At 45.1% G+C, this 26623-nt stretch overlaps 1 protein-coding gene across 6 annotated transcripts; it reads left to right on the top strand.

Annotated features, from left to right (window-relative positions):
• The first annotated feature begins 3786 nt into the window (after positions 1-3786).
• On the top strand, positions 3787-22510 carry Zbtb43 (zinc finger and BTB domain containing 43). 6 transcript variants are annotated; one of them, XM_060389974.1, is made up of 5 exons: positions 3787-3967; positions 7344-7403; positions 8635-8699; positions 10445-10533; positions 17308-22510. In XM_060389974.1, exons 4-5 carry the CDS (start codon positions 10449-10451, stop codon positions 18723-18725), a joined length of 1503 nt encoding a protein of 500 aa, XP_060245957.1. In that variant the 5' UTR covers positions 3787-3967; positions 7344-7403; positions 8635-8699; positions 10445-10448; the 3' UTR covers positions 18726-22510. The 6 variants fall into 6 exon arrangements, with proteins under 6 accessions (XP_060245957.1, XP_021500016.1, XP_060245959.1 ...); XM_021644341.2 differs by having other exon boundaries at positions 8635-8703; XM_021644342.2 differs by lacking the exon at positions 8635-8699 and having other exon boundaries at positions 3788-3967.
• Positions 22511-26623: the final 4113 nt, after the last annotated feature.

Raw genomic sequence — 26623 nt, 5'->3', positions numbered from 1 at the left:
TTAATTAATTAAAAATAGAATGTGCTTCTCCCCACACTTTGACTTTGGATTTATCTTGGCTTGACTTGGACACTCAAATATTAGCAAAGAAAACACAAGTGAAGGATCCTCTGACTGGTTGGAAAGCAGCTCCTGGGCAGTTGCTGACCCTTTAGACTGGGTCTGCACGAATGAATCCATTTGGAGCAGATCTGGCTCACCTGCAGAGAGACTCTGAGCTCAGATGGAAACAGCTCAAGCAGGATAGATAGATAGATAGATAGATAGATAGATAGATAGACAGATAGATAGAAAATAGAAAAATAGAGAGATAGAGATTTATATGTGTGTGACTTATATGTACACATATACAGATATATGGATACACATATGTACACATATGTACATATATGTATACACATATATGCATCTATGTAACTAGATGAGTTAAAACCATATATTCATATTGGTTTTTTATAAATTTTTTATTTTTTGTTTTCTGAGGAAGGGTTTCTCTGTGTGGCTCTGGCTGTTCTCGAACTCACTCTGTAGACCAGGTTGGCTTCAAACTCACAGAGATCCACCTGTATCTGCCTCCCAAGTGCTAGGATTAAAGGCGTGTCCACCACTGCCCAGCTTGCATATTGTTTTTTATATTTAGCCATACATATTATATACTACACTATATATTATATACTATATTGTATATGGTTTATATATAATCATTATATATTACATATGGTTGTAACTCAGCTAGTAGTATGCTTTGCCTGGCATTCATGAAGCCCTGGGTTCAATCCCCAGAACTGCATAGACTGGACATAATGATGCATGCCTATAATCCCAGCACTCAGGACACAGAGGCAAGAGAATCAGAAGTTCAATGTAATTTTCCTCTCTGTAGCAAGTTTAAAGCCAGCCTGGGCTACCTAACACCTTGTCCACAAATAAATGAATGAACACATCATTGTCATCCACCACGCTGGTGTCGCTTAACAACAGTTACCTGATAGACTTAATTTTTGTCTTGTGGTCCCTTCATGCTGAAACTACTCCAGGATGGTCCTTGCTGACCAAAAACACATTGAGACTCTCAGCTAAACAGAACTGACTTTCTAAAATTTAATACACTGTTGGAACCCACTCCAAACCTCCGTAGAAGATGCTCATAAATTTAAATCAAATTATTTAATATTTATTTAAATATTTAATATTTATTATTTAATATTTATTTATCAATTGGGAGTACATTTGGCTGTAAGCAAATAAAAGACATATTCTATAGATAGAGGAATCTTTCTATTTAAATGGCCTTTAAAAATGAAACTAACTTAAGGGGCTGAAGACATGGCTCAGTGGTTAATAGCATTTCTTGACCTTTCAGAGGACCCAAGGTCAGTTCCCATCACCCAGTGTTGGGTGGCTCAAAACTGCCCACAACTCCGTCTTTAGGGAAATCTAACGCCCTCTTCTGGCATTCACAAGGACCTACACACAATTTAATACCATGAAGTCTATCTTGGAAATACATTCTTTGATGATAATGTCAAAATTCATCAAAATCTTGCATATTATTATTGTAAGACAATAAAGTAAGAATTTCCTTTGAAAAGCCCACACCCATGTCCTTGGTATGTCTTACTTTCTTCTCAAGTGCCTCTCTGTCTCTTAAAGTCTGTCTTTAAAATATCTTTTAATAAACTACTCTGGGGCCAGTGAGATGACTCATCAGATAAAATCAACAAATCTGATGACCTGAGTTCAAACCTGTAACCCGCATGGCAGGAGAGAACCAGCTCTCATAAGTTGTCCTCTGACCCCACACCAAGACACATGCACTCATACACACACACACACACACACACAAGCACGCACGCACACACACAATAAATAATGTAATGTTAAACAAGAAATATCTTATTGGTCAGGTACAAGGATGAGTGTTCCAGCCCCCCGCCCCTCATTTTTTTTTTTTTTTTTTTTTTTTACCTAATTAAAGCACATGACCATTGATGCCTCTAAGAATTTCCAGGGGGAATATTAGGTCAAATAAAGACTTTGTTCTGGAAGGAGGTGTGGGTCCATGAACTTGGGGGAAGGTACCCATCTTCTCTGCTGGAAGAGATGACTCAGACTTGGTCCAAACCACCTTGGTCACCTCATGATTAGCTGGTGGTATTGGGTCAGGCATAGGCCTGTGGCCAAGAAGTAAATAGAAGTGAATAAACACAGAGGTCACTTCGGGAGAATTCAGAGAAAGTATTTTTGAGTGTCGAGTTGAATATACTCCTTAAGTGATTCACTACCTTAATTTTCCTCCCTGCTCCAAGCACACCTCAAGCTTAGAAGTTCAGGCATCATTAAATGTACACAATACAACAAGCACTAAAGCAGGCAAAGCCAGAAGACTGAGAGAGTCTGGCTTTCATATGACACCAAGTGACTGCCCCAATTCTTGACTGCTTTAATGTCAGATGCACTGAGGTTTCATTTTGCTTTTTGATACAAGATCTCCCTGTGTAGTTCAGACTGACCTGGAACTACCTTCATAGCCCAAGTTGACTTCATATTCAAGCTTATCCTCCAAGCCATCTCTCCAGCATTTTTAAAAAATAAACGTATGTATTTGTGTGTGGATATACAAATATGTGGGTGGTTGTGGAGGTCAAAGGATAGCCCCTCGTGTCATTCTCAGGAATGCCATCCGCTCCTTCCAGGCAGGTTCTCTATAACTGTTCTGAACTCACTGATCCCTGCCTCCACAGCACTGGGATTATAATCCTGCCGCCTGCTATGTTTACATAGTCCTGGGAACTGAATTCAGGTCCTCATGTTTGCAATGCTTTACCAACTAAGCCATTCCCTCAAGACCCACGTCTTTTTTTTTTTTTTTTTTTTCCTAGCAAGATGTTCTGCACCTGTTAGTACTGTGCTTCAGTATTTGTTTCCTTTGGTCTTGTTTCCCAGAATTTCTTTTATTTTATTATTTGTAATTTTAAAAAAATGGATATGAGTGCTTTTGCCTGCACATGTGTCTGTGTAAAAGCTTGCCTGCTTGGGAACAGAGGAGGCCAGAAGAGGGCGACAGAAAGCCTGGAACTGGAGTTACTGAGGCTGTGAGCTGCCATGTGGGTGCTTGGAACGGAACCCAGGTCTTCTGGAACCCCAGCCAGTGCTCTTAACCGCTGAGCCATTTCTCTAGCTCTCCCCAGAATTTCTTCGAATAAATCTCTTGAAAAGTCCCCAGCCTCCTCTCTGAATACTCTTGGATTCCAAGCCCCAGAAGTAGGCTCGCACAGCTGGAAAACTGGACACGATGACCTAAGACATGGACAGTAACAAACAGGAGTGCAGGTCCGGTAGGAATATCCACCCTACACCAGCTCTGGGAACACATCCTTGCAATCCTGACATTCAGGAGGTGTAGGCAGGAGTGAATTTGATTCCAACTCGAACTATAGTGAGTTCAAAGCCAGCCTCAAATTTTATTTTATTTTATTTTATTTTTTGGTAGGCGTGGGGAAGTGCCCCTGTGGAGGTTAGCAGACAACCTGCGAGCGTCAGCTCTTCTACCACGGGTTCCAGGAATAGAACCCAGGCCATGAGGCCACACGGCAAGAGCCTTTACCCGCTGAACTCTCTCACAGGGCCATAGAGTTTCGAACTCGGAATTGGATCACTCTGACAGACCCGGCACTTGGTCCTTAAACGCGATCCACGCTAGGTCCTATTACGCGTGCGCCGGCCGCCTGAGCGTGCTTTGCGGACCAACAGCCCCGGAAAAGCCTCCAGAGCGTGCGCACCCCACAACCTCGCTGAGACGCCTCCGGAAGCACTGGCAGTTTCGGGGGCGGGACCTGAAAGCCTTTCCTAGGGGCGGGAGGCTCCGGCGGAAGTTATCTTGCCGAGGCGGCGGAGGAGAAGGCCTCGGTGCGGTCGGCGCGGACGCTCCAGCGGGCTGGAGCCGCGGTCACGGAGCCTTCGGCAGGTACGACAGGGATGGGAGGCCGGGCGGCCGCGCACGGGGTCGCGGTCGGGGGCCCGAGCGGCCGCGCCGCGGATGCGCGCCGCGGGCTCTCTTCGGCGGCCGCGAACCGGGACGGCGCGAGCGACTCCGAAGCCCCGGGCGTCCCGGCTCGGAGCCCTGCGGCCTCCAGGACGACCTCCTGGACAAGGTCACCCCGTGGCAGGTGCCCTGGCGCTCGGAGAATCCGCCCGCGGGACGACCTCCGGGTCGAGCCTCCCACGCGCGAGCCGACGCCGCGAGGCAGAACCTCGCTGCGCCGAGTTTCGTCTCTTTGTCACTCCGTTCTCACCTGTTTTTGTCCCCAACCCGGCCTCTTGTCAGGTGGAGTTTCCACTTTGCATCTCTGAAGTTGACAGTCCCTGGACGTTATCTTTATCTCTGGCTCCACCTTGCTGCAGGGTTTCTTGACCCTGCTTTTGCCTCTCGGGCTGTCCTCTGGTTCACGGCCCGAATGTCACAGAGGTTTCTTGGCCATTTGTCTGTTTTTCTTTCTCTGCCAATGTTGTGTTCTTGTTTCTCTCCCTCTCGACTGGATTTGCTTAGGCAGGGCGTGCCCTGCCTGGACCTCTGAGCCGTGGAAGGTGACTCATGAGCCTGTGAAACTCCTCCGCCCGGATGACATTCTCAGTGGCCCGACCGCAGTCTGGTCTCAGTTCTGACAGGTGTCACCCAGCCTAACAAAGTGTCAGGAGCTCCTGGCCCTCAGACTGAAGGCCCATCTCAGAGTCTAAGCAGTTTAGTGAATCTTGAACTTCTCTTTCCTGTGGTCTGCACAGTTCTGCTCCTTCTGGAACCTCGGGGCTCCTTCTGGCCTCCAGGGCTGTCAGGAACTGCCCCTGTTTAACCAGGCTAGCGGGTCTACAAGCTTAAGAAGAACCAGGCTCACAGCTGCCTTTGAGACCATTAGCACACTAGAATTCTAGGAGCAGCTTAATAAAGAACTTAGAAATATAATAGGGATTCATTCCCAGCTTGTTACCAAAGTACTATCGGAGAGAAGTAAAGGAAACACAGGGACAAACACTGTTTGAAACTTTTGGAATAAAGTGTCTGGAATAGACAGGGCATGAAACATAACATTTATCTTCTTTAGTTTTTTAGAGACAGGGTTTCTCTGTGTAGCCTTACCTGTCCTGGAACTCACTCTGTAGACCAGGCCAGCTCGAACTCAGACTCCCAAGTGCTGGGATCAAAGGCATGCCCCAACCGCTTAGCTCAAAGCATAACAATTTATCAAAGACTAGAGTCAAATAGGGTGCTGTTCATGGGTACAGAGTTTTAGGAGATGGTAAGAACATTCTAGAAATGGTTTGTGCACAGCCGTGTGAATGAAACCGTGCAATTTAGAAACTTGTTTTGGAACATTTAGTTGAATCCCTTGTATTGATGCAAGCCAAGAGTGTCTCAGCAGCATGTTCAGCCGAGGCTTAGGAGTCTGGGGTCCCAGCTGCTTTAAGTCTTAAGGCAGCAGTTTCCCATCTCCCTCCCCTCTTTGCCCCTCTGTAATCAATGCAGAAATCTATTGAGAGGCACCTTGAGAAACATTTGACATGCAGAAAACTTGTAGGCTGGAAAAATACTTATTTATTAGAGTAGAAAATGATCTTTATTTATAGGCTGTGCATTTGGTGTTGGTTTTGGTTGTTTTTCTGTTATACAAATCTTGCTTGCCTTTAAGGTCATTTTTGTGTTTTTTGTTGCTGTTGTTCGGTTTGGTGTATTTGTTTTTTTCAAGACATGGTTTATCTCTGTAGCCCTGGCTGTCTTAGAACTCTTTCTGTAGACCAGGTTGGCCTCAAACTCAAGAGATCTGCCTCCTGAGTGCTAGGATTAAAGGCATGTGCTGCCATGCTTGGCCTTGTTTTTTGTTTGTTTGTTTGTTTGTTTGTTTGTTTTGAAACAGGATCTCTCTATACAGACAGGCTGGACTCTTAAGATCCTCCTGCCTCTCTCAACCTCCTGACTGCTGGGATTAAAAGACTTTTGTCACTGTTCCTTTCCCAAACTTTATAATACACATAACAGTTGATGTATTACTGTATTTCTTTGAATCTTAGATTCCATCAAGTGTTTGCTGCGTAACACTGCCAGGAACAGAATCCATTCCTGTGTTTGTACTTCTTTATCTTAATTAAAAACACTTTGACTTAGAGTTTTAAAGAACAAAATCAATGCACACTCTATTGTTTTTATAAATGGAACAACATGAACAAATATACATCAGTTAAAGTGCCCAGTGTTACGGGATATTTGATCACACTGGGAACCCTGAGATTGTATTGTTTACTGGAAAATCCTGCTTCTACTTGTAGTGTGGCTCAGCCCTAGCACACACCTTTAATCTAAGAGCTTTCTGCTTGACTTAAGTAAAATAAGCGTTCCAAGTCCCACTCATTTGAATACTTCAGAGTTGCATCCATAGTTTTTCCACATGGAGTCACCCTTTGTATCATCAGAAACATTAATCTCAGGAGTGCTTTAGTCATTACCTCTGCAACCATGGTTGTTAAAACTGCAAAATAGGTACTATCTGTTGTAGCCTGAAACTCCTTGAACTCCTGATCCTCCTATTTCCACCTCCCAAGAGTTAGATTTCCTGCATGGGTTGCTCATCTGACCAAATTAGCCTACCAAAACACTCAGAGAGGGTCTCAAAATTCTTACAGACTTAAACAACATGCTGCCTCAGTTTTCCTTCCTGGTATGTCACTAACAGTAAACTGAGGAAAACCACCCTGACCCAGTGTTGAGATTTTTCTGGGAAAAGGGCAACAAATTAATGGAACTCAGGAAAAACCAGAAAAATTCACCTGTGGAAAATGGAGGTCAGAGTTGGATGGAGAGCAAGCAGAAACAAGCATGCAAGGGTCCCAGCAGGCACCCTGTTTCAGTGGAGCCTTTTGCAGGGTTGCCAGCCATCGTGAAAGGTTTGGAGGTCTAGGAGCAAGAGATGTTCTAGAAGAGTGATTATGATTAGCAGCATAGATAACGTAGGCATTAGCACAGCAGGGCCTAAGGAGAACATGAGCCCATGTGGCAAAGTTGGAGGTCCCTTGTGTGTTGTAGTGGAAAGGAGGAGGGAAATAGATTGAGAAGTTTCTCTTTGGTGCATGGATGTCCTGTGTATCAGGTACCTGCGGAGGTCAGAAGAGGGCGTTGGATCCCCTGAAGCTGCAGTGAGTTGTAGGCAGTTGTGAGTCACCTGACATGAGTGCGGGGAATTGGACTGAAGAGCAGCAGGAACTCAAACCTAGCATCTTGTATTTTCAGTGTGATTTTTCCTTTCAGAAATCAGTGTCATTTACAAAACTGAAAGATGCATTCTCTATTCATTTAGACCGCTCTTTGATGGCCATGGTATAAGGAACATTATCCCAGGAATACAGCTTTACAGTAGGTAAGCTATAAATTTACATTTATTTTTTAAATGATTTTTCTTTTATCTTATGTATATGTGTACTCTATCTGCATTGCCTGTGTACCTGCATCCCAGAAGAGGTCATTAGAGGATATAGATGGTTGTGAGCTACCATGTGGTTGCTGGGAATTGAACTCAGGACCTCTGCAAGAGCAGAGAGTGCTCTTAACCTCTGAGCCATCTCTCCAGCCCCCTAATAATGTTTTTTAAGGCTGTTTATTATACTAATTTCTTATCAACAAAAACAATACAGTTTGTCAAGTTTTTTTTAATGAAGTAATTTTTTTTAATTTATTTACTTTACACCCTGATCACAGCCTTCACTCCTCTCCTCTCAGTTCCCCTCACTCCTCCTATCAATTTTTTTTAACTTAAAATTTTGTTTGTTGAGTGTCTGCATGCATGCGTGTGTGTGTGTGTGTGTGTGTGTGTGTGTGTGTGTGTGTGTGTGTTGGGGGGGTTGCCTTCAAATGTTGTGTCTGGTGCTCACAAGGCCAGAAAAAGGTATCGAATCCCCTAGGACTGTTGATGGTTGAGAGTTGTCATGTAAGTGTTGGGAGCCAAACCTGGGTCCTCTGGAAAAACAGCCAGGGTTCATAACCACTCTCTAACCCCTTACCAAGGTGTTCATGGGCTAGACCACATGGTTTCACTGAAGAAGAAATAATGCACATTTTAAGGCTAGTCACTGTAGTACTTTACATTAACAGTATTTCTGCCTTTTTTTTTTTTCCTTAGAAAAGTATTAGTTAGGGCTGGAAAGGTGACTCAGCAGTTAAGAGCACATACTGTTCTTCCAGAGGACTCGGGTTCAGTTCCCAGCACCCACATGGCAGTTCACAACTGCCTGTAACTCCAAAATCTGACACCCTCACACAGATATGCATGCAGGTAAAACACCAATGCAGATAAAAATTAAAATAAATAAATTACTAAGATAACTAAATAAAAGCATTAGAGCTGGAGTTAAGCTTCTGAGCCCCCCCCCACACACACACACCTGCTGAGGTGCATGGCCTGAACAGGTCTTGTCATGTGAGCTTCCGCTTACTCTCTGCAGGCCCAGGTGTACAGGTTGTGGTTTCTGGATGCAAAGCATTTGACTAACAAGAATTTTGGTAGGCACAGAGCGTTGGTATTTTTCTACATTTGTGCCAGAGTTTAAGTTTCCTAAAGCAACATTTACTGTGCTTAAATGTGCCTTCTACAGTGAGAATGCAAATTACCATATGCTCCGATTAAAGACATCCCTGGAGGGCTTCAGTACAGGAGCTGGTAGGTAGGTCTGCTTCCCTGTTTCCTCGCTGTCTCTGTACTTTTAGGGTGTTTTTGAAATGCTGTCTAAGATTCGATACACAATTTTCTCAGCTGAAGGATAAATAGTGGCTTCTGTTCAGCTCATCAGCATGGCGGGATAGTAGAGGCAGTCATGGAGTCTTCAATACAAGCCCTTTGCCTCCTGTGTTATTTTGATTTTATTTTAAAACAATTTTTACACTATTTTGTAAGTGTGTGGGCCCATGCCTGCACATGTGGAGGTCAGAGGACAACTTGGGAAAACCAGTTCTCTCCATCCACCTTGTGGGTTGTGGAGATTGAACTCAGGCTTGTCAGCAGGCCCCATTACCCAGTAAGCCCTATCACCAGCTCTTATTTTTCTGCTTTAAAAAAGCCATATAGCAGCTAGGCTTATTGTGGTGCAGGCCTTTAATCCAGCACTTAGGGGTTTGAGGCCAGCCTGGTCTACAGAGACAGTTCTAGGATAGTCAGGGATACACACAGAAACCCTGAGGACCAGGAACTTATAGATTCCATGAATGAGGAATGAGTTGGGATTGTTCTAATTGTTTTAGAAGAACCATTGGAATTTCTAAATTATGTGCAAGGTGACACAAAATTGCTCTTTTAAGTCTGGCATTAGCCAATACTCTGAAGTTTATTAATAAATTGCTCATACTCTAAGTTGTGGGTTATTTGGAGCTGGTATGGTAGCGTATGTCTATAATCCCATCACTCAAGAGGCCGAGGCATGCCCCAGGTTTAAGGATAGTCTAAGCAGCATAATCAGACCTGTTTTCATGGATTATCTCGACTATGTGTGAAACATGGTCATGTTTCCCTTTCTTCTTGTCTTACAGCATCCACCTCTCAGACTTTGATTAGCCTAAGACCTTAGACAAATAGGTGAAAGTGCTGTGTGCAAAATCTGGTACAGTGACTGTGTGAGGCATTTTATACACAAGCTGCTTCTCTGTGTCTGTGGAGACTGGGTCCATGGAGTCTGCCATTCCCAGACTGAAAATATTTAGGAAGGGCTGGAGAGACGAGTGATTCAGAACACACACTTCTCTCAGAGAAGATTCAGTCCCCAGCCCTGAATTTGGAACTCCGTTTCTGGAATCTAGTACCAGTTTCTGGGCTCTAAGTGCACCTGTGCTCACGTGCACAAACCCACACATAGACACTCATGCACATAGTTAAAAGTACAATAAACCTTTTTTATTTAAAAACAAAACAAAACAAAAAAACAGCTGCATAGACTTAATTGCCATCCCCTAAATGGTCAGCCTGATACTGTTTACACAGCCTGTCAGGAAGTGTGAGTAATCTTGAGATGGTTCAAAATATTCTTGACCTGAGGAGGTGGCATATAAGCAGCCATTTTCTTTTCTTTTTTCTTTTTTTGAGACAGAGTTTCTCTATGAGGCTCTGTCCTGGACTCGCTTTGTAGACCAGGCTGGCCTCGAACTCACAGCAGTCCCCCTGCCTCTGCCTCCCTGAGTCCTAGGATTATAGGCATACACCACCACCTCCAGCTAGCTATTTTCCTCAGAGGACTTGAGCATCCACAGATTTTTGGTATTTAAGGGGTAGTCTTAGAACCAATTCCCACAGATATTGTGAGACAATTGTGTTTGTACATACTTATATATGTGTTTGTGTATGCATTAATAAACAGCTGCTGTTTTATTAATGATGGCATTTTCCTAGTTACCCAGTGTTGTATTAACTTTTCCTAGGGAGATGCGAACAAACGTTTATTCATCCCAGATAGGGCACCAAGGACAGAGCAGAGTACGATTCCACCAAATTCCAACTTGGAGAACCAGTGAGTTTATTGGGCTTGCTTACAGAACATGGGTGAGGGGATACTTACAGGACCATGGGGAAAGCTGCATTATGGGGTCCCCTTTCAGTTGACCTCTCACCTCCTGTAGTTCACTTGGGGAGTTGGGGGTGGGGGCGTGAGGGGATAATGCCTGGAAGCCCCAGTGTTGATCTTGTTCCCTCCTTCATTCATGTGCCAAGGAATGTCAGCAGCTCCATCTTCATAGTCCTGTCTGTCACTGTTGTTTTGCTTATTGGTAGCCATGGCTACTTGGCCAAGGTATTTTCTACCCCCAAATGGTAAAAACACTCCACAATACCAGTCACACAACCTTCACGCTGTCATTGGCAGTTGGGCATGGTGACATGCAACTCTGATCCCAGAACTCAGGATGCTGAAGCAGGAGGGTCAAAATGTGAGGCTTTCTAGGCTACATAGCAAGACACCGTCTCAAAAAATAAATAAATAAATAAAACAAAACTGGCATTGGCACCCTTGGATTACTCTGTAAAATAGTTTAATAAAAAGTTCATGGAGCTGAGTGGTGGCAGCACACACCTTTAATCCCAGCAAAGGCAGGTGGATCTCTGAGTTCAGTGGTCTACAGAGTGAGTTTTAGGACAGCTAGAGCTCCTCAGAGAAACCCTGTCTCAAACAACAACAAAACCAGTTCATGGGCTGTATGAACTGTATGAAGCCCTGAGCTTAGTCCCTACTATCTTAAATCCACTAAGCATTAAGAGGTCCTTTTTAGTAGATTCACATTTACATATGTCCTTCTCCACAACTGAATTGTAGAATTTCTGAGTTCTCTAAAATATAACCAATTTTTTTTTTAGGGAGGGATGTAGGCCTGAGACAGGGTTTCTCTACAACAGCCTTGTCTTTCGTGGAATTTGCTTTATGGACCAGGCTGGCCTCAAATCACAGAGATCTGCCTGCTTCTGCTGGGACTAGAGGTGTTCACGGGCCACTGATGTCATTCACTCCCTGCTGCTTTTCTCTATCTCTAGCTTCCAACAGCCACAAAGCCACTTTACATTTTGACCCTGTTCCCACACATACATACACACACTTCATTCTCCTCCAGCCCTTCTCTGCTTCTCCCTCTCTCACTAATCTCTTCCTCCTTTCTCTTCTTTACAATGCTGAGTGTAACACTCAGAGCTTCCTGTCTGCTGCTTCCCCACCCCTGGCTTTTCTTTCTGTAGTGTTCCCTGGCCTCCTGTGTTGTTACCATGTTCTTCTTTCCTGCCAGATAATGGATGGGCTGTATTTTATGTAGTCATTCCTTGATACACACTTTGACTGTTTCTGCTCGGGAATTTTTTAATAAATGCTGTTGTGGACATCATGTGTTCTTTCCTGTTAGCATATGCTTAAGAGTTGAATTCCTGGGCTACATCCCTTTAACTGTCTGAGAAACTCCCAACCCCCTTTCTGCAGCTTTTATACCATTTCCATGCCTATCAGCAGTGTGTATAAAGGTTCTATTCTCCACAGGCCACCTAATGTCTCCTATTTTTCATGCCATCTTAGTGGGTAAAAAAAGGGTTCCTTGTAGTTTTGGTTGTTTTAGGGAGTAGGGGAGGTGTGCTGGGCATGGAACCAAGTATCTTGCATATAGCAGTCAAGGTACTCTTCCCTGAGCCTCATCCCAGCTCACACAGTGTTGCTCTGCTGGTGCTGAGCATTGTTCATGAGGGCCTTGCTCTTTGGAGACATGCCTTTTGGAATCTTTTGTCCATTCTTTTCAGCTGGGTTGTGTATCACTGACTGTAGGCTTTGTATGCACTTAGTATAGGTTATTTATAGTAATATGATACACAAATACAGTCTCCCATTATGTGTGTGGTCTCTTTATTTTTTTGATGGTACCACTTACATCTCACAATACTGTAGCTTCCTGTCCCCAATTCTGTAAATCCCATCATGTCTCCCTCTTTTCCAGACACACTATTTTCTTTTATTATTCAAGCCTAGATTATATTTACTGAAGCCCCAACTTCATGTTTCCTCCAGCATTAGTCCCACAAACTCATTAACCTCATAACACTTTATTCTGAGATACTTGCCTCTGCCTCAGTACTCATGTTTAATGCTGAAATTCAGTGTTGTGGTTTCATTTCATTCTGCTGCTGCGATAAAACACAGTCTAAATGTATAATTTGGGAGGAAAGGGATTATTCAGTTTATACTACCAGGTCACATGACCATAAGGAAGGGAACTTTGGGCAGGAACCATGGGAAACTGCTTACTGGTTCACTCTGGCTCAATCTGGCTTATGCTCTGCTAGTTACTTAGAGAGCCCAAGGCTTTTTGCCTAGAGATGGTGTTACCTACAGTAGGCAGGGCCCTCCGACAGCAACTAGTAATCAAAGTACTTCCCACAGACATGGCCACAGGCCAATCTGATTGGGCATTTCCTCAACAAGGCTTTTCTCTCAGGTGGCTCTAGGCTGTGTACACAATTGAAGCTAACCAGGACACCTGGCCTTAAAGGATGAGATGTGACTGATTCTCTGAAGATCGGTGCTGCTCTGCCAGGATTTCCTGGAGCAGGAAGTGGAGTTGCTGGTCCCTGCAGCATCTCTTCACCCAGGTTCCATCTCCAGTATCTCTGATTTCTTAAAGCCTATAGCTCACGCTAGTCTCTAGGATCTTGGAGTTAGATCATTTTTCATATCACTTGAATTATTTTTGTAAAAACATGCTATGTGAGGAGATTGAGAACCTGTCTCTACATCTGGTGATTTAAGCCTTACAGGGTTCTTCTTAAGGTGTTTGCAGGCTTTGCTTTGAATGACATGGTGGAGGAGTTTGTTTCCCCCACCAGGTTATAACCCTGTAAGAATGGTGGTGCTCTCCACCATTCAAAGAAATGGTGGTCTTTGATGCTCTCCATCCTTTCTATGCAGGTGCTTTTTAGCTTTTAGTGAATCTTGGAACTGATTGGGTTTTAGCCAGAAACAGCTAAGTAAGCAGCTGTAGTCTAACCAGGTCATAGCCCTTTCTGAGTATGTTTAGATGCAGAGATTACGGAGCAAGGCCACATCCACCAAGACTGAGGACAGTTACCCCCTTGACATAGCTAAGCAAGCATGGCATCTTTTTCTAGTTATTTTTTTCTCTCTCTCTCTGTGGTGAAATATGTGATCTTCTGGTAACTGTTGATTATTCCAGGCATTCTCACTGTGTAACCCAAGTAGGCCTCAAACTCACAGTCCTACCTAGGTTTCCATGCTGGGCTCACATGTGTACCCCTCGGTGCCCATCTTTTAATTAACTGAGTTAGAGGCATTAGCAACTAGCAATGCCACCATCCAACAGAAGTTCCAGTTACCTTTAGCAAATTTTCAGTCTCCTTGAATTTTAAGACAATCCAGGAAGCTCAAGGAACATTTTATTAGGATGTGAAGTAGAACAGGACAGGTGGACTGAATCTGGAAACTTCTGGAAGGAAGGAAGGAAGGAAGGAAGGAAGGAAGGAAGGAAGGAAGGAAGGAAGGAGATGAGGAAGAGGAAGAAAGCTCAGGGCATGCTTTGGATATGGGCCAGTGTTTGGTAAGAGATAGGAAGGTAGAAAGTAAGCAGGCTGTTTGAAATTCCGTGACCTGTAGCAGCATTGAGAAAGGACCTTCTGAATGCAAATGATCTCAGTTCATGGGATGATGATTCCTGCCATCACCTTAGCATGTCTCTAAAGTGTATCCACTTTCCAGGGGAGAGGGGTCTCCTGCCAAGGCAAGTTGGATTGCCTATTAAAGGAGGGGACAATAATATGTAATGTTTAGAATGTCTTGTCTCTGCCCATGGCCAGACAAGAACTCAGGTAGAACTCAGGTTTTATTCTTTTGATCAAGAGAGAGTAACTTTTCCTTTATGGGCCTCAACTAAGCCCTAATACCTCCATCCTTTTCCCTTTCATATGGCATTTTAAACCTTGAGGGTGGACAGTTGTGCTGTCTCCCTGTCTTTAAAGTCCATGTGTTATCAGGGAAGTAGGAGACGGTGGTCTAGAGCTAAGCCTAAAGGGAGTCCGTTCTCAAAGCAGCAAGTCTTCATTCTCAACGAAGCTGTTGCAGTAGTCCACTCTTTTTTTCTGTTCTAGCACAGTTCTCCCCCTTCTCAAACCAACGCCCTAGAGTGGGGAGAAATATCTAGAGGCTTCTTCCCCAGGTGCTGCTCTCAGAGTTTGCATAGATGCACAGTGAGCTGTTCCTTCCTTTACAAACCAGAATATCTAAACAGTTTATTTTATGCTCTATTTTCATCTTAAGTTTTAGGCTGTATAAAACCATAGGTTAATGCTTTGCTCAAGAAGCACTGTCTTATCTAAATATTATTATTGACTGTTCTAGCACTCTAGTCTCTTTGGAGGGGCCGGGGTGATGTAATAGAAAAAAAAAAAAACATGTAGGCTTTGGAGGTAACCTGGATTCATCTCTCTACTTAGTTAAAACAAGCTTTTGATTTCAGAAAAGCTTGAAATAACTGAACTTCAGAACTTGAGCCCTGCATTTGCAGAATAATTGTAAAGACTAAATTAAGGGCTGCCTGGAGCTCAGTGGCAGACCACTTACCTGTCACAAAGCCAAGGGAAAAGAAGAGAAAAGGGGGAGGAGCCAGGTAGGGCATACTCCCATAGTTCCAGCACTTGGGAGGCAGAAGCAGGCTGGTCTCTGTGAATTTGAGGCCAGCATGGTCTAAAGAGCAAGTTCTGTGTTAGTGAGGGCTACAGAGATGGGGTAGGAGAGAGATTAATGTACCACGGAGACAAGGTAGATCTTTGGGGCTGGGTGGCCAGCTAGCCTGGAGGTTGTCTTAAAATCACAAGTGGAAGCCCCTGAGAAACAGACTAAATCTCTGGTTTGTGTGCACATATGGCCCTACCTCCATACACTCATATTAAAAAATAATCATATAAATTAAATTTTATTTTTATTTACTTTTCTGTAATTATTTTTATTTAAGTACATTGGTGTTTTGACTGCCTGTATGCCTGTGTGAAGATGTTGGATCCCCTGGATCAGGAGTTACAGACAGTTGTGAGCCACCATGTGGGTGCTGGGAATTGAACCAGGGTCCTCTGGAAGAGCAGTCAGTGCTCTTAACCACTGAGCCATCTCTCTAGGCCTTATTCGATTTTTCAAGACAGGGTTTCTCTGCATAGCCCTGGCTGTCCTGGAACTCACTCAGTAGACCAGGTTGATCTCAAACTCACAGAGATCCACCTGCCTCTGCCTCTCAGAGTGCTGTGATTACAGGCATGTGCCACCGAGCCCAGCTTAAATTCTCTTTAAAAAAAAGAAGAATGACGTTTGGTCTTCGTTTGAGCCTCATATGTTGAGTTTATATGTGGCTTAGAAAGCTTGGTATTTATTGATGATGAGCTTATAGTGTTAGAGCAGGGTCAGACGTGGCAATGATAAATGCTGTGTTTTGTGTGTATGGGGGGAGTGTGTGCATGTGTGTGTGTTTCAGCAGTTGGTGTCTAATGTCTTCTTTGGTCACTCACACTCACATGCGTATTGAGCCAAATTCTCCCACGTAGCCCAGAGTTCACCATGAGGCGAGCCCAGCCAGCTTGCTTTACTAGAATTACATGTAGGCCACCACACTCACCTAGCATTTACATGGGTGTTGGGGATCTGAACATCTGTCCTCGTACTTTGTAGGAGAGCACTTTTTCTCTCTGAGCCATCTCCCCAGCCCTTGCTCTGGGTGTTGTAAGTCTAGTAGCAGGAAGAGTGGCAACTACCTAGTAGGTCAGTAAGTCTTTCAGCAGTGTGGAGACAACCAGATAGAGAAACTTGATCTACTCAAGGTGTAAGAAGCCCTTAAGGAGCTAATCTTTATGACCCCAAGAGTGACCTGTACCACTCATCAGGAATGAGTGTTTCCTAGTGCAGAAAGACCAAGGGTATCATTTTCCTGATTCTGTGTTGGTAGTACCATCTCCCTTCTCTGAACTTGAGTCCAGTTGTCACCCTTTGTATCTGTGTACATGTGCACATGTGTGCACTGGTTTGTGGAAGCCATGGGTCATCCTTTTGTCCTCTGCCTTATTTTTTGAGACAGAGTCTCTCGCTGACCCGAGAGCTAAGGTGAGGGGATCATCCTGTCTCCACCCTGCAGCATTAGGGGTTATAGCCATCAGCTCTCATACCTATATTTTCACTTGGGTGCTGGGGGACTAAGTACTTGTCCTCATGCTTATGGGGCTGTACCTGATTTATTCCTGTCTTTGCATAGGCATCTTCCCACAATTCAGTTCTTCTTTTTTCTTTTGGAGTGTGCTTGGAGATGGAGCCCAGAGAGTCATATGTGCTAAGCATACATTCTACCTTCCAGCTGCACCCCAACTCCCTCCCATAGTCCTGTTTCCTCCCCTAGTTTTGGTAAATGTGAGGAGTCCAAGGATTACAACTGAGTTATTTTGATAAGAATCATGTTTGTTTTGATTACAAATACTTACTTTGTTTTGCTTAGAGGATTTGTATGCACATAGATATATTCACTATGGATTCTGCCTCCTCACTCATAGATAGGGCAAAGTGGAGAGTTGCTATGGGGGTGATGGATGGCTCTTACTTTTGGCACCCTCAACACCTATAGGCCTGTGTCAGGGACTGATGCCTATGGATGAGTGCTCAGAGGCAAGGGAACTTGATGGAACTTGGAAACTTGTCTTGGTGCTCTGAGTGCTGGGTGAGGGGTTGATGGGCCTTCTTTGAGGCTGGAGTTAGTACTGACTTTTCTTTCTCTTGCAGCACTAAACAAGATTGGTGATGAAATGGAGCCTGGTACAAGCTCTTTTCGAGTAGAGTTTCCAGATTTTTCCAGCACCATTCTGCAGAAACTAAACCAGCAACGCCAGCAAGGCCAGTTATGTGATGTCTCCATTGTTGTCCAAGGCCACATATTCCATGCACACAAAGCTGTTCTTGCTGCCAGTTCACCCTACTTTTGTGACCAAGTACTCCTGAAAAACAGTAGGAGAATTGTTTTGCCTGATGTGATGAACCCAAGAGTGTTTGAGAACATTCTCTTATCTAGCTACACAGGACGCCTTGTGATGCCTGCTCCAGAAATTGTTAGTTACTTAACAGCAGCCAGCTTCCTTCAGATGTGGCATGTGGTGGACAAGTGCACTGAGGTTCTGGAAGGAAACCCCACAGTCCTGTGTCAGAAGCAGTGTCTTGGCAGTGACCACCAGTCTCCCAGTAGCAGTAACTACAACAGCCTGGTAGAGAGCTTTGAACTGGGCTCTGGGGGGCATACTGATTTCCCCAAGGCCCAGGAACTGAGAGATGGTGAGAATGAAGAGGAGAGCACCAAAGATGAGCTGTCATCTCAGCTCACTGAGCACGAGTATTTGCCCAGTAACTCATCCACAGAGCATGACCGATTAAGCACTGAGATGGCGAGCCAGGATGGGGAGGAAGGGGCCAGTGACAGTGCTGAGTTTCATTACACCCGGCCTCTATACAGCAAACCCAGCATAATGTCTCACAGGCGCTGGATCCATGTGAAGCCTGAGCGCCTAGAACAGACGTGGGAGGGCATGGATGTACACGCAACATACGATGAGCACCAGGTCACCGAGTCCATCAATACCATGCAGACAGATCACTTGGTCCAGCCTTCAGACGTGGAAGAGGAAGAGTTCCAAATCGTGGAAAAGAAAGTGGAAGAGTTTGATGAGCATACGGAGGAGAGCAACTATGATGAACAGGTGGATTTCTATGGCTCCTCCATGGAGGAGTTTTCTGGAGAAAGAGTGGATGGGAATCTAGTTGGGCACAAACAAGAGGTTGTAAGCTACAGTGAGAATATTGAAATGGTGATGGGGATAAAAGAGGAAGGGTCCCACTTAGGATTCTCAGCCGCTGACAAGCTGTATCCTTGTCAGTGTGGGAAAAGCTTCACGCACAAGAGTCAGCGAGATCGACACATGAGCATGCACCTCGGTCTTCGCCCTTATGGCTGTAGTGTCTGTGGTAAGAAATTCAAAATGAAGCACCATCTCGTGGGCCACATGAAAATTCATACAGGCATAAAGCCCTATGAGTGTAATATCTGTTCAAAGAGATTCATGTGGAGGGACAGTTTCCACAGGCATGTGACTTCTTGTACCAAGTCCTATGAAGCTGCAAAGGCTGAGCAGAATACAACTGAGGCTAACTAAAAATAGGGTCTGGCCCTTGAGTGGCATGCATAAAAATAAACTATGGTAATTAATGCAAATCTGGGCACAGATGATGCGTGCCACTTGCTATTATGAGAGAAGCTTAAAAAAAAAAGATATTTCTGAAAGACCAGCTCTAAGTAGGCCAATTAAAAAATTTAATTTCTCAAATTTGTATGTTCTCATCCTGGCCTAGAATGGATGATGGGAATAAGTTCACCCAGTGCCCAGCTGGCAAGATAGCCCTTCCAGCCAACAGAGCTGAAGGCAGTGGACTTGGTGGCAGAGTAGCCACCAGTTCCACTTAGGTGGCACCAGTTTTCTAGCACTCACTGTCCCCAAGTCGTTGCATTTTATTTTCTTCTGGTAGCTACAGGGGTTCTGGGCTTTGCTTTGGTAGTTGCATCACTGGATGCTGCTCACCTCAAGGCTACAGTAACCTGGCTCCTGGCTGAGCTGTGAACAGAGCACTTTTGTCGGTTTCATACCTTCTAAAGGTTCTAGCTAAAAGTCACGTTGTTTGTCTAGTTGCATACCTTCTAAAGGTTCTAGCTAAAAGTCACATTGTTTGATAGGCCTTCTGAGTCTGAAACAGGTGACGCTGTCATAGTGCTGCAGGTTTTTTGTTGTTGTTGTTTTTTAGTGTGTGTTAATGTTTTGCCTGCATGTATGTTTGTGTGAGGGTGTTGGACCTCCTGGAACAGGAGTTACAGGCAGTTTTGAGCTGCCGTGTGGGTGCTGGGAATTGAATCTGTGTTCTCTGAAAGAACAGTCAGTGCTCTTAGCCACTGAACCATCTCTCCAGCCCTACTGCAGGCTCTTGATAAGGCATGATTTTATGTTCAGTTCTAATTGGGTTTGAACCATTGTGTCTCCTTTTAAGTTTATAGATCCCAGAGATAGATGTTTCTAGTTGGTGTGTTGCCCTAAGGTCCCTCATTTAATGTCAGGAGACAGCCAGCCTGCAGTGACTCATCAAAGTACTGGTAGTGTCCTGTGGCCCCCCTGCCTTAGATCATGGTGCTTCCCAACAAGGGCAGCCAGGGACCACAGCTCATGGGACCAAGCCAGAATGCATGGCTAAGACTTAACCTGTGAGCAAGGCATGCTCAGTGTGTGAGAGGCAACAGCTTATAGACGGAAGGCTTGAAAAATAGTCCCAAAATACACTGGTGTGGGGAGTACTGATTTAGAGGGTACGCTGAGCAATACTGTCAGCTCTTTGTGAGGGCTGGAATGTGGGTTTAGAGGGGAAAAGGAGCCCTATATTAAGCAACGTCATCTACAGATTCATGTTCTCTAGTCACAGAGCAAGCTGCACACATTACAAAGCTCAGTAGCTTACACTCCCATAGCCCCTACCTCCCATCCCCACCCTTGGGGCCTGTTCTGCCTGGCGTTAGATATATTCAGAAAGCTTTTAAGCATGTGACAAGCCTGAGGTTTTTACTGGGTAGTTGTCTAGTTTACTTCCTTTTGCTGGGATCACACACTCCTACCTACAGCAGTTTACAGAGCATAGGGCTTATGTCAACTTACATTGCCATCATTGAGGACAGTTATGGCAGGAATATTGACCATCAAGACTGTGGGCCACAGACATGCCCACAGGCTGCTCTGATTTGGCCAGTCCCTCAGTTGAGACTCACTCTATGTGTGACTCTAGGCTGTGTCAGACAGTAGGCAGGTGGTTGTTCTATACCATCTTTCCATAAATTTACTGGTCTATTACTGCTAAGTAGAAACTTTTCCTTAAAATAAAAATTATGTTTCTTAGATTTGGGGTAAAATTTTGTAGTTAAAGTTTGGCTTTCTCTAACGTGACAGACATTTCTGGCAAGAGCCTCTGATCCTCAGGCTCTGACACCAAGGGTGCACCTTTGACCTCTGTTCTGTTTGGAAAAAGGAAGGAAAATACGGACTCGCCAGTAAATGTTTGTGATCAAGATAACAAAACAGGGGTCACATTTACAAGCACTGTATCAGTCTTGATATATAAACGCACTTTGTGTTAAAACTTTATTATTAATAAGTATAGATGTAGGTTTTGTTAAGCTAGAAGCTAGGTATTACCTCCTAGTGGTTTGCTGCATTCAGATGATCTTCCAGTGTCTGCCGGTCAGCAGCAGCCTTCTTTGTACCCGAGAAGCGAATGGAGGGGAGTGTACAGTCACACTGAACACACCCCTTGTCTTCCCACATGAGAGGCTAGTGGGATAAGAGAGGACCCTAAGCTGGGTGAGGATGAAGTATTTTTGGCTTCTAATGTTTCTACACTGAGGCAGTTAATCTGCTGTCAGTATTTACGGACCACCCTCTGACTGTTGAGCAGAGCTGTGACCCGTCTCCCATTGAAATCTCTAATTCATATAAGAACTAGGACCCTTTTGGAGAAGAGTCTGGGGGTAAAAGGAACACCATGGGAACATCCTGGTCCTTGGGTTGTGCTGAGGCAGTACCCTTGTTGTGATGGTAGCAAAGCTTTTGTTCAGTCGGACCCTGTGAGAAGGTGGGGTGTCTGAGGTCTGGAGGTTAGAGTGAGGCCTCTGACCTGCCTTCCCCGTTAGAGAGGCTTTCTGGCACCCTGCTCTATTGCAGCACTGGTGTCTCCCCTCACCACCGCCTTAGGAAATCCTTACTCTTCCAAAAGAGCTTAAATAGTCGTGGGCAACACTCTCCAGTGGTTCAGGGATTTCCTCAGTGGCCTGCCAGCAAGGTGTATGTCTCTACTTTGAGCCTTGACTGGTTTTTCTCCAGTCCTTCTACGAAAGGGCTTCCCGGCTCCGCTGGCTGTACTTCACAACCCGCGTGCCCCATGTAGGTGTCAAGCGAGCTGCATAGTCCAACTCCTCGAGTGCTGGAGTTTACCCTTAATCTGTCCTGGGGCCTGGCCGATGGCCGCCATCTCTGTGTCTCACCTTCTCCTTTAGGGCAGGCTCTTAAGAACTTGCCCTAAAGGGTCCCTTCCATTGCAGGAGCCGTTTCCTGAACTACTCGGGCCCTGGGCAGGCGGTTAGCTGTTGGGAAGGCTGCGTGCTACAGAGTATGGCACACCCTAAGAAGTTGCGGAACAAAGACTGCTGCATTCTGGTGTGCTGCAAGGCGTGCTGCCACTGGGCCCCAAGGTTGGGGTGGGGCTTTGCCCGTCCCACAGGTGTGGCTGCTCCCTAAACCCTGATACTTTGGGAATGCCGGGGACCCCCACGGGCTTGGGACTTGGCCTCCGGGGCTACAGGCTGCTTTGACTGGTAAACTAACTTAATCCAGTGAGTCCTGGGTTGCTTTGGGTTTAGTTTTCTGTTTTGTTTCCTTTCTCTGCTATTTACATATTTAAAGGTACGAGTTTGTTTCTAATTGCAAATCTCTACTGATAGTGCCCTGTGGGAAGATGCTGGAACATCATTTGCAAATGTGATTTTTTTTTCCTTTTTAAACGTAGCTTGAAGCCTGTGTCATGTCAGTTGCTGCTGCCTTTGTCTTTTTTTTTTTTTTTAAACAAGGTTCCCAATGTTTCTCCCAGAAAATTACTTTATTTATGCAAGTCGGGTGACTCTTAGGCCACAGAACTAAGGGATGGTACGCAGACTGTCATTGTTAGGTACATATGGATACTTTGTGAACCACCTGTGTTTTAGAAGTTAAATAGTTCTTTCTAGAATTGCTGTCTTCATTGTACAGCGTGGTTTTAATTGAATGTTATTGTTTAATATTTTCTTCTTATAGAAGAGACCATGCCCTTTTGTATGACACGTTTTAATAAATGTTACCTGTTCATTTTGTACAAAGTTGTGTTGTTTTTCACTCGTGTTTTGGTTCTGGCTTTTGTAGTCTAAGATTAAAGTTGTGTCATCGCCTCTTGCTAAGTAAAAACTACATAGGCTGATCACAAGAGCAGTGAGTGACTGGTCTCAGTAACTGACATTATCTCACCCAAACCCACCTGCCAGGAGGATCAGGTATTTGTCTTTTAGTCTGCAGGATATTCTGGGTTCCCTAGTTCCCCCCTCCCCCTGGGAAGAGGCTGACTGGCCTCTTGGTTCTGTCTTTGGCTTTGGATCAAGAGCCCTCAGAGATGCTGGGCTGGGAGAAATACGACAGGGAAGCTGAGGGACTTCACACCTGCCTCCGCTACTGCTCCAGACAGCTGAGGTTTGGTACCACGCCCTCTCCACTTATCCCTTCAGGTGGAGATTGGTCCTGTCTCCCTGCTTTTTGTTGGCCCTCATGTACCTTGACACCTGTGTCTGTTTCTCCCTAACCCTTATTGCACAGCATAGTCTGGTGGCACCAAAATTCAAAAGCAGGCCAGTGTGGCTACCACAGGCACTGGTGGGCTTCTCTGCTTTATGGTGTCCCAATATGCCTCATCCTGGTCCTTGCTTCACCTTGCTTTGCCCTCCTGCATCCCTTCTCCCCAAAAATCCCAGCCCTGGAAAGGCAGCAGCCTTCTTCAGAGGCCCCACATACTTCGTAACAACAGCTCATTACCAGAGACACTGCTTGTTTTAGACCAAACTTAACCATCTTCCCACACAAACCTTCTGTTACCACTGTTTGTTGTGAGCGCACCCCCCACCCCACCCTGTTGCTGATATTGAAGCCAGCTCCAGATTGCCTAGACTCACTTAGTGTTCTCTAGGTGGGGAAGAAGTCCTCCAGAAGACCCTGTCTAGCCTTATTTTGAGGTGAGACTTGTCCATTCTGACCATAAGCAAACAGCACTGTGCCTGCAGCCCTGGGCATGGTGACCCCTCATGCCACCCCCTCCTTGAGATCTGGTGGACAGCAGTGCAGCAGGGGTCACCCAAGAAGCAGCCACACAGCACACATCACCCCACCCCCACCCTGTTAGGGTGGAAGCCACAGGGCTAGAAGACAGCAGCACGTGAGCAGAAGGAGGAGATGGGGTGGCACGAGTGGGAACGGAGGAGGTGGGATGTGAAGGGTGTTACCCAGATGAGACTCACCGCACCTGTGCAGGTTTATTTAGCCTCCTTCCTGGTCGGCTCAGGGGCTGCCTCCTAAGCAACCAAAGCATTCCTCAAGACAGCCCTGGTGGCTGGAAGGTCTGTACAGCTTTAAATATGTGCTTTCTCGGTGTAGATAAGGGAGAGACCTCTCGCATTCTTAAAGTGCTGGGCGTGGTTCTCAATGGTGAAGCGCTTGCTTAGCATAGAGAGGTTCCATGCCCAGCTCTACCAAATCAAACAACAAAAGCCTGTTTGAAGTTGAGTGAATGTTGTCCCTTTACTAAGAAACCATGGGGGGGGGGGGGGCGCAAGGAGCCTCTGGGGTTTTCTTTGAACTAGTTGGTCTAGTTTGAGTCAAAATGAAACAATTTGGGTTTCAAATCTTGGACCACTTTTAATGTCTTCCAAGCAGATGATAGGCCAGCTGAGCCTTGCACATCCCAGCAGAGGTAGATTTGTCCTGGGGTGGAGAACATTCAGAAGCAACACTGTAGGTAAATGTACAGTTTAAAAATAGTGACTTTTCACTTAGGCCCAGGTGATTAGGAGTTCTATTTTTTTTTCCTTCCTCAATACTCCAGAATAAGAAGCCAGTACCAGAGCTATTAAATGTATTTATAACCTAATAAGATAGTAGTTACTCCCCAGAGGCTTCTTGCCTGCCAAATATTGCAGCTAACCTTGATGAATGGAAGCTCCAAGCTCCCTCCAGAACTGCCCATCCTGTTACTTTGGGGTCAGCAATGCTGTGATAAAATTTCACTTATTAGGGTTCTCAAAAAAGACAACCACTGGAGACTCCAGTCATGGATGGATGTTCGGTCTGTAAACAGGACGGGGACTGGCCTTGAGTTTTCAAAGCTGCTTGCTCCCTAAAGCTGACTTTACACATAATGTGCCACTATGCCTGGTGCTGAGGTAGTGGGTGGCAATAGGTCCTTAAATTGCTGAACTGCCATCCAAGACGAGGTACGACCTCAGACGCCAGCAGCTCATTCTCTTCAGCTTAATTTCCAGGGCTCAGCCCCTCGCTAGCTTGCTCCTTTGCCTCCCTCACTTTGTTCTTTTTTCAATTAAATTTTTATTTTTTTATATTACTTACAGTTTATTTACTTTGTATCCCAGCTTTAACCCTCTCCCTCATTCCCTCCCAATCTCACCCTCTCTCCCTCATCTCCTTCCTGCCCCTCTAAGTCCACTGAGAGGGGAGGTCCTCCTCTCCTTCCATCTGACCCTAGCTTAGCAGGTCTCATCAGGACTGGCTGCAGTGTCCTCCTCTGTGGCCTAGCAAGGCTGCTCCTCCCGGGGGGCGGGGGGAAGAGTCAAAGAGCCAGCCACTGAGTTCATGTCAGAGACAGTCCCTGTTTTTGCCTTACTGGGGAACCCACTTGGATACTGAGCTGCCATGTGCTACACCTGAGCAGGGGTTCTAGATTATATCCATGCATGGTCCTTGGTTAGAGAATCAGTCTCAGAAAAGACCTCTGTGCCCAGATACATTTGGTCCTTGTGGAGCTCCTGTCCTCTCCAGTTCTTACTAACTCCCCCTTCTTTCATATGATTCCCTGCACTCTGCCCAAGGTTTGGTTATGAGTCTCAGCATCTACTTTGATACTCTGCTAGGTAGAGTCTTTCCAAGGCCCTTATGGTAGGCTCCTGTACTGTTTCTTGTTTTCTCCTACTTCCAATGTCCATCTCATTTGTCTTTCTAAGTGAGGACTGATCATCTTACCCCAAGTCCTCCTTGTTTATCTTTAGGTATACAGATTTTAGTATGTTTATCCTATCTTTTAGATCTAGTATCCACTTATAAGTGAGTATATACTGTGTGTGTCTTTCTGCTTCTAGGATACCTCACTCAGGATGATCTTTTCTAGATTCCACCATTTGTCTGCAACTTTCATGATTTCCTTGTTTTTAATTGCTGAGTAGTATTCCATTGTGTAAATGTACCACAATTTCTGTATCCGTTCCTCCATTGAAGGACATCTGGGTTGTTTCCAGGTTCTGGCTATTACGAATAAAGCTGTATGAACATGGTTGAACAAATGTCCTTGTTGTGTACTTGAGCATCTTTTGGATATATGCCTAGGAGTGGTATAGCTGGATCTTGAGAAGCACTATCCCTAATTGTCTGGAAAGCACCAGATTGATTTCAAAGTGGTTGTACAAGTTTACATTCCCACCAGCAATGGAGGAGAGCTCCCCTTTCTCCACAACCTCTCCAGCATGTGTTGTCACTTGAGTTTTTGATCTTAGACATTCTGCCCTCACGCTGTTCTAGAGACCCTATGTGGACTGAGTCTCCTCCACCCTTGTGCCAGCCTTGCAAGGCAGGACACTGACTTGGAGAGAATAAAAAACAGTAGCCTGACCCTGAGTTGGGGAGGTAACCCAGTCCAAAGTGCTTGCCACATAAGCATGAGAACCCAAGTTTGATGCCCATAGCCTAGGTGAAAAAGCTGGGTGTGATGGCATCCCTGGAATCCTAACACTGGTGCTGCAGAGGGAGGGACTCCAGGCTGGCTGACCAGCTAGTGCAGAAGTCTAATCAGTGGGTCCCAAGTTCCAGTGACAGAACCTGTCTTAAGAAACGTGGTGGAGGGGCTGGAGAGTTGGCTCAGAGGTTAAGAGTACTGGCTGTTCTTCCAAAGTTCCGAGTTCAACTCCCAGCAACCACATGGTGAATCATAACCATCTTTAATGAAATTTGGTGCCTTCTTCTTGCCTGTAGGTACAAATGTAGACAGAATAATAATAATAAATAATAATAAATAAATCTTAAAATAAAAGAAACATGGTGGAGCCAGAGAGATGTCTGATAATGGCATTTGCCATAAGTCTGAGGTCTTGAGTTCAAGCCTCATGGTAGAAGGAGAGACTCAACCAATTCCTGTAGTGTAATACACACACACACACACACACAGA

Source organism: Meriones unguiculatus, chromosome 8, assembly GCF_030254825.1.
Source record: "Meriones unguiculatus strain TT.TT164.6M chromosome 8, Bangor_MerUng_6.1, whole genome shotgun sequence".
NCBI classification, from domain to species: domain Eukaryota; kingdom Metazoa; phylum Chordata; class Mammalia; order Rodentia; family Muridae; genus Meriones; species Meriones unguiculatus.
This window is presented reverse-complemented; position numbering and strand designations above follow the sequence as displayed.